The sequence below is a fragment of the Photinus pyralis genome, unplaced genomic scaffold, assembly GCF_008802855.1.
Source record: "Photinus pyralis isolate 1611_PpyrPB1 unplaced genomic scaffold, Ppyr1.3 Ppyr1.4_LG6, whole genome shotgun sequence".
NCBI classification, from domain to species: Eukaryota; Metazoa; Arthropoda; class Insecta; order Coleoptera; family Lampyridae; genus Photinus; species Photinus pyralis.
In genome coordinates, this window is record NW_022170663.1 from 26,978,246 (window position 1) to 26,986,182 (window position 7,937).

General features: G+C 38.6%; 1 protein-coding gene across 2 annotated transcripts in view; it reads left to right on the forward strand.

Annotated features, from left to right (window-relative positions):
• LOC116172940 (caskin-2) overlaps positions 1-7,567 on the forward strand; it is a 63,503-nt gene extending 55,936 nt beyond the window's left edge. The window contains exons 4-11 of one of the 2 annotated variants that reach the window (XM_031490217.1): positions 830-1,017; positions 1,068-1,289; positions 1,341-1,553; positions 1,605-1,671; positions 1,724-1,896; positions 2,154-2,321; positions 4,388-5,089; positions 6,851-7,567. In XM_031490217.1, coding sequence (XP_031346077.1) covers positions 830-1,017; positions 1,068-1,289; positions 1,341-1,553; positions 1,605-1,671; positions 1,724-1,896; positions 2,154-2,321; positions 4,388-5,089; positions 6,851-7,123 — 2,006 coding nt within the window. In that variant the 3' untranslated portion in view covers positions 7,124-7,567. The remainder of the gene's footprint in view (positions 1-829; positions 1,018-1,067; positions 1,290-1,340; positions 1,554-1,604; positions 1,672-1,723; positions 1,897-2,153; positions 2,322-4,387; positions 5,090-6,850) is intronic. The other variant, XM_031490218.1, reaches the window with a different exon arrangement.
• The last annotated feature ends 370 nt before the right edge of the window (positions 7,568-7,937 follow it).

Sequence of the window (7,937 nt, forward strand, 5' to 3'; positions counted from 1 at the left end):
AGTAGTAACTTTTTTACAAAATAAGTGCTTTCCAGCACCTTCTAGGGCTTCTCGTGCTATTTCTAAAGCAAAAAAGCAAACCTTGAAATCGTTAGTAAGCGCCTGAAAGGCTTCGCGAAGGCCCTAGTTCCGAAAAGTCGCCGACGGATCTCGAAAGGCCCTTCCTAAAACACTTAAACGGTTTCCAAACGTTCTCTGAAAGTTCTTTAAAGAAATATTTAAAGTGCAGGTAGTCTTGAAGCCTCCGGGTAAAACCATTGTACTGTCGTGAAGTTGGCGATAGCATCACCATCTCTCAAATTGTTATCGATATCTGCGTGTGAAGCTATAGTAATAACATTCCAGCAATGGATTTCAACCTCTTTAAATGAATTTTGATTTTGATAGACCGCCAACATAAGGAAATTGAATACGAAACAATTCTTTGATTAAATTCCTGTTAATTAACCCACGCAAAGCTGTAAGGAAGTAGGGGGATTAACCCACGAAGCCCAAATTCTTTTCAAGTGTTACTTGATTAGTAATCTATGAATTTTCCGGACTGTGTGGCGCAGTGGCATGGAATCCGACTGCGGCACTAGGGTCTCTCCGACTCCGAGTTCGGGAATTGATATTTGTAAAAGTGTAGTGGGGTGGGTTGTTACACCAGGTTTTGACTGAAACCCCGTCCACTTAAAAATAAAGACTCAAATTTTATTTTTTTAATGGAAACCCTACTTGCAAACCTTTCTAGAAACGGAACTCTGCTTCAAAATGATCTTAAAAACCATTAAACATTTTTAGAAACTACACAGTAGTTGTATAGTAATAACTTATATTTTTGTTTCAGATGATCACTCAGATTACGGCAGTACTGTTAGCAGCAGTACGGGAAAATCACCTGGTCCCATCTACCCACCCCCCACATTCACCTTCCCCGGCCAACCACCTTCCGGTGGCGTTCTTACACACAAGGCGGCAGTCTACTACCATCACCAGCTTAGTCTACAGGAAGACCAAGGCATCGATATGACCCAAGTAAGCCTCTCACTCGTTCCAATGTACGTCACTTACAGCTATCGTTACAGTCACCCGGTCGTGACAGCCCCGGATCCTCGAGTGGAAGCGCAGGCTCAGGCTCACGACATAGCACGGCATCTTTAGACAGCGGCCGAGCCTCCTATCATCCGCTTAGTAACGCAGGACGAAGCACGATTGGCTCCTCAAACAGTCCGAGATGTTCCCTCAGCTCGTGTTCCATCGGTTCAGATCAGGGCAGAGTAGAAAGGATGATTCATCAAGGCGTACCGGTGAGGCTGCTAGAATGAGTAACCTGTCTTTTTACTCACACGCCGTTTCAGGATCAAGAAATTATACACGCGTGGCTCGTTGATCTTCAATTTGAAGAATATTTCACCTTATTTTTATCGGCCGGCTACGACTTGCCAACCATTGGGAGAATGACGCCAGAAGACTTGACGGCAATTGGAATAACAAAACCACACCATCGGAAGAGGTTAAAAGCGGAAATAGCGCAGCTAAACTTACCGGATAACTTACCCGATTACATACCGGTAAGTCGGTCTCATTCCCAGTTTTGTTGTTTACCATTAAGTGATCGATAGGGTTCGTTAGAGGAGTGGCTGCGACTTCTGCGGCTGGAGGAGTATCTACCGGCTCTACTAGCGCAAGGTGCTTTTTTTTGAAAATTATTAAGTGGTCGTGTACACGATTTTGGTTACAGGTTACAATACTGTAGATGATGTAACGCAGTTAACGTGGGAGGATTTAGAGGATATTGGGATTGTAAAGCTGGGTCATCAAAAGAAAATTATGTTAGCAATAAAGAGAGTGAAGGATATCAGAGCGGGGAAACGCTTCAACAGTATAGATTACAATAGAATTCACATGCAGCAGGTATGAATCGAATCGAGTAAGCCACATTTTGCCATATTGATTACATAACGTTTTTTTTTTACTTGCGGTGTTACCAAGTGAAGTTCATGCATGCATTTTCCTCAGTCTTAATTTAGATATTTCACTACCAATCTACTTTTTGTGTCAATTATTCACATTATTGCACTGATGCGGTGCACATGTGAAATATCTGTTGTCGATTTATCACAATTTAGCGTGCTATGAGCTATCTCGCTTATGCTGCATGTTTGTGTAAGGACGTGATGGTGCACGCACCCCTGGGCCCGCCCTCGCCTGGCGTTCCCGCTGTTCACACCACGTTCCGATCCTTCCATCAGCCCTGGGAGCTCGACCAGACACGCCAACTCGCCGCCGGTTCACACTACGTGCAGCCCATGTTTTGCACTGATATTGTTCCTATAAAGGTAGAAATCCACTTCTTAGACCTTACAGCATATGTTGCATGTGATTGCATTAATTGTTTTCCAAGCAAACTTTAAAGTCAATGAAATGATGATTCAAGTCGGAGATCTTGCAATTTTAAAAAATGATCATCGAAGTTCACATATCACGTGATCGTCTTGAGAACGCGCCATTATCCCAAATTATTATACCAACTACAACCGAAAATAAACTCCTTTCAGCGTTAGTCTGTTAGCATTCATGGAGCTAAAAAACATAATTACCCTCTTACTCTTTGCTCATGGAAAATTAATCGAATAACGACAGTTTGCACTATCAAATTCAAGCAGAGGTTTAGATTAAGTACAGCTTAAAATTCGTAACACTTGAACTACCCTAAAATTTAGGCAGGGAATCTGAATTTTGGAATTGTGTGCGTTATTCCAAAATGAAATTTAAAATATCGAGTCTTAAAAAAATGTTGATTTTTGGTAGAACACCCATTACAATAAAAAAAATTGTTAATAAACAAAAAGTCTATGCACTATAATCAAAAAGGATCTCTGGCCTACTCTACCATACAACTATAGGTACTACAATATACCATTACATTATAACGAATTACATGACACTGTAGCTTAACCACAATTACACTACATCACTGTGTGTAGGTGTAAGGTGAAAATGTACTGCAATATCTGGGCAGAAATTGATACTTTGTTACAATTATCCTCTTCAAGGAACATTATCGGAATGTGATCATATACAATGAGAAAGATAAGTATCCTCTACCCTTAAGCTCGTTGGTACTTGATCAGGTCCTACAATAATGCCCTACCACAGTACTATATAAGCTCGGCTTACTCAGTTTTCAAAAGTGCATAGAAGTCTCCAGAAGGCTTCTGAAGTCTGAGTCTGAGTATCAGTAAGGTAAAACCTTGAATATTATTTTCTCCTTAAGTATATTCTTCCTAGCGCTTCCAATCAAAACTCTTTCCAGAGCTCTCTGGTCCTTTCCGTGGATATGAAGGCAACAAAGCTCTGAGAAGGCTCAAGAAAGCCTCTAAGTAGTCCATAAGGTTCTGGGAACTACATGGAGTAAAGAGTCATTCGTGCTGTGGAAAATCTGATTGCTATGAAAAGCCTTTTAAATGCTCTGAAAAAGCGCGTGGGAATCATCCCGGAAAACTTTCCACACAGTCTTATAAACGCTTTCTAACGATAGAAAGAGGGTGAAGGTCTAAAAGTTTTTAGAGGGCAATAGAAATGGCCTGTAAAGTCGCCACAAAGCCTTCGATCTCTAGGGAAAATCTTAGATTGCCATGAAAAATTCGGGAATGAACTGGAATGCTCTGAGATGCATCCCAGGAAGCATTTCAAGACGCTTATTGCTCTGGAAAAGACGTAAGTGTTTAATTGCACTGGAAAGTCTTAAAATACCGTTGATGCCTTCTAGAGTCGTTCAAATATTTTCCGATAATTTCTACTGCCCTTCCAGAACATTCTAGCGTCTGTCAAGAGCATTCTAGGCTATCGCTTTCAAGATCTTTTCCAAACGTACAGGGTGAGTCAACGATTGCGCGGAGTAACTTAATGTCTTGAAGATGAGATTTTTCGATAGAGTGCTTTTGTATTATGATATGGTTGAATATTCCCCACATTTTAAAAATATTTGGAATTATACAGGGTGCGCCCAAAAAGTAGGGCGCCCAAATGGTACATTTTTTTAAATATAACCCCCTGTATTTGAATGCATTTTTGAATTCTACGTGTAATTGTACGTCTTTTTTATAATAATAATAATAATAGCACAGTTAAAAAACACAAAACTCCTTCTTCACAGAAACACACCACGTTATCACAACCCACTCGTATTCAACCCAAACGCAAAGCCAAAGAAACACTTACACAATAAACTCCATTTAATAAAATTACAGGAATTATTATAATGATTTTTTGTTTGTTTTGTTTTCCTCTTGGAGGATAAAGGTTTATGATTAGAAGAAGGAGGACGATCACCTGATTTGTAATCTTTGATGGCTATGGTATGCTTGCCTATATATAAAGAATGAAAAATTGTTGGTTACAGATTAGAACTGGAAGGGGAAAATCACTGGAATCCCTAGAAGATCCCAACGAGCGTACGCATCACACGTTCAGTGCAGATAACACTCAAATATTTTATTATCAGCAGTCGGTGGGATGGAGACCGAGATCGTACGACGACGGCGATATTACGCCGACGAACGATTCTGGTCTGCTGTACGAAGGCGGTGGCACTCTTCCAAGGCCCAGAGGCGTAATTCGACCTCGGCCCATCGCAAAAATCACCGCGAAAGCGCGCGAAACATTCCCAGACTTTGAAAAACCTCAGTTCAATCCGGAAAAATACATGCCGCCACAGTACAAAACGCTACCGCGTGACTTAATAGACACAAGTAAATACCACATACAGTACGGTACGCCCATAATGGGCAAAAAGCTTCCGCCGAGCCCGCCCAAACGTCAAATCGACTCGAGCGACAGCTCGGAACAGACGACGACCGTCGAAATCCATCACGTTCAAACGTCTAGCCCTCTTCCGCTTCCCGCCTACCCCAGCTCAGATAGTTTGAGTATATCGTTAGATAGTCAAGGAGAACTTCCGTTACCGCCGCCGCCCGCGCCCGGTACGCCGCCCGGTGCTTGCATATCCAAACTAAATTCGTCTAGATCGTGGAGTTCGGAGGAACAGGAACTAATCAACACGTTGGCGTTGCAACATCGAAATGGTTCGGATGCTAGTTTTAAGGTGAGTGCCTTGTATTGATCTGTCTAATTCTTTATTAAGGGTTGATTGTAATTTTTAAATTATATTCATTTTTGATTTATTATAATGTCTCTCAATAATGGTACATAGCAGCATGTTTGAAAAATTCTTTTTTTTTCATGTTCCACTTCTCAAAGATTTAAGAGTATTATAAAAACCTCCCGACGCACAAACTCTCAGGTTAATCAAAAATTGCAAAAGAGCGAAACAGATTTTGTTTGTTTCATCGGAATGTTTTTTTTCATTCTGGAATCATCGGAATGTATTTTCATTCCGTAATATTTTTTTTGTTTTTGTTTCATCGGAATATTTTTTTTCATTCTAGGATCAGCGGAATGTTTTTCCCATTGTGGAATCATCGGAATGATTTTTTCATTCCAGAATCTTTCGAATGTTTTTTTAAATTCCGGAATTATCGGAGTGTTTTTTTAATAACTCCGGAATCATCATGAGGGTTTTTTCATTGGAATGATTTTTGCGGAATCATTGGAATGTTTTTTAAAATCATCCCGGAATACTTTTTTTTGAAATGGGATCATTATTTTTGAAAAATTAAAGAAAGATTTAAAATAAAATATTGTTCAAGGAAGATTCGAAAAAAATTGACATTTTTTTGGAACTATTAATCGGAATGGGTGGGATCTTTGTCCTCTGCTCTTTTTTGTTGTTAAGTTCAAGAGAAGTATGGAATTATGCTGACTTTATCGATCTTTGTTCCCTGCTCTTTTGTTTCTAGGGAAAGAAAAAAAATTCCCCTTATGTGATGGTTTTGTCCGTCTGTCTGTCCATCTGTTCCTCGCGTAACTAGAGAACGGAAAGAGATAGCGATGTCAAACTTTCGCGAATCGATTTCTACGAGTACAAAGATCAGTGCTATTGAATATGAGCCGGATTAAAAGTCTGGTTTCCGAATGCGAGCTGAGTGGCAAAAATTTCTCCTATTGAAAATCTTGTTTTTTGTTAAGTTGCTAAACAGAACAGGTTCAAAAGTAGTATGGGACCTCCATCCTCAACACATACACCGGTAAACAGAACAATTTTAGGAGTAATATGGGTCGCTATTGGCTTTGTTTTTTAAAATTTAATTTACTTATTTTTTTATCATTCCATAATTTCATTGGAATGCTACCATTATTTTTTTTGCAATGGAACCTGCCTTTTTTGTTATTGTTTTAAAATGGGACCTGTCCTTTTTTTTTTAATTACCTGTGCACTTTTTTGGTATCTTTTTAAGTGGGATCTGCCCCTTTTTTGTTATTTGCTTGGTAATACAAAGTTAATGATCAACGCTTCTTACAATTTTTCATTAGCATTCTTGTGGCGTGAAGGCACGACAAAGTTTGACAAACACCCTGTATAATTATATAATGTAATTGTACATGTGGAATTATCTGCTTACTTTTTGTACCATATGATCAGTATAGATACCGTTTACATCATATTCTATATTTTCGGTAAGTACAGTACTTTTCCTGTACATAGATGTCGTACGTACATTGTACCTCCGCGGTACAAAAAGGTACAGCCTATGGACGTATACAGTATGTACCTGTGCCAAGTTTAAGATTAAAAGTTTGACACATATTGTGCCTTTTTTTTTGTAAATATCCCAAAAAGCTGGTTCAGTGAGGGGGAGGGGGAGGTGCAAATTTTAGTTAAGACATAATTTTCTACCAGGTGATTTTTGTTTTAAGCAATGGTGTCAAGTTCCTACTGTATATTTATGTTTGGAATTTTTTCCAGTCAAGTTCAAGCACGGAATCAGACTCGTTGCCTTTCGCCAATGAAAACGCGGGTACAATAAAGACGAGGACGGGCGGACGACCGGGCGACTACTCGCCCGCGAAACCCAGGGTCGGCCTGCCACCGCAGTCTTCGCCGGCGCCGAGTAGGCAAGTCAAAGCGCAGCGATCGGAACCGGCGGATGTGCTTAACGATATCGGTAATATGCTTGCGAATTTAACAGACGAATTAGACGCGATGTTAGAAGAAGAAAAAAGACTCGAGCAACAGTAACTGCGGTGTTTAAAGACTGATATCGGTAGTAGTTCGTATACTTATATCGTTTTCGTCAAATTTATGTTTTAGTTAATATGTTTGTATTTTTTATACAAACCTTGTTCATAAATATTTTATAATAGTTCTAGTTAGCTTTACTAGTGTAAAATTAGAAAAAAAACATCGTTTTATATTAAAGTTTATTGTGGGATTTATTCATTTGTTATATATTTGCGATTTTTTATACAAGGATAATCAAAAGTTTTATTTTATTTTGCGACAATATTGTCAGCGGAATACACAACAAATTGCATATAATAACAAGCTATACCGTCTCAACTAGCGAAATATTCCTATTAGATAGAAATTTTCTACGTTTGTGTATGGTGCCCATTTAAAGGTAAATAAATAGAGCATTTCTTTGGAGGGAACAGAAATTCATTAGCATCTTCATTTACATAATCAAATCAGGAAAGGCGACATGTTTGTTTATAACAATTACGAAATTGTATATAGGTATTAATATGAATGAATTGTAGTGTAAAAATCTTAATTATTTGTTATGAGTAAACATGTCTCAACTTTTAGGCATATACTATATAAATTTTATGTTAGAAGATCAATTTACAAGCTACAACAAGTAATAGTTTGGTGTTATCTAAATTAAACAGTGAACAATGTTTATTCTAAGTGTTTCTTTTTGTAAGAAAGTAATGTTTGAAAGACTGGTAAGGGGACTAAATGCTACAGGAGCTTACACATCGAAGTTTTTATAATAAATATTTTTTTACACATCAGAAGTGGGATGAAAATTTAGTTTCTGCTTTAATAA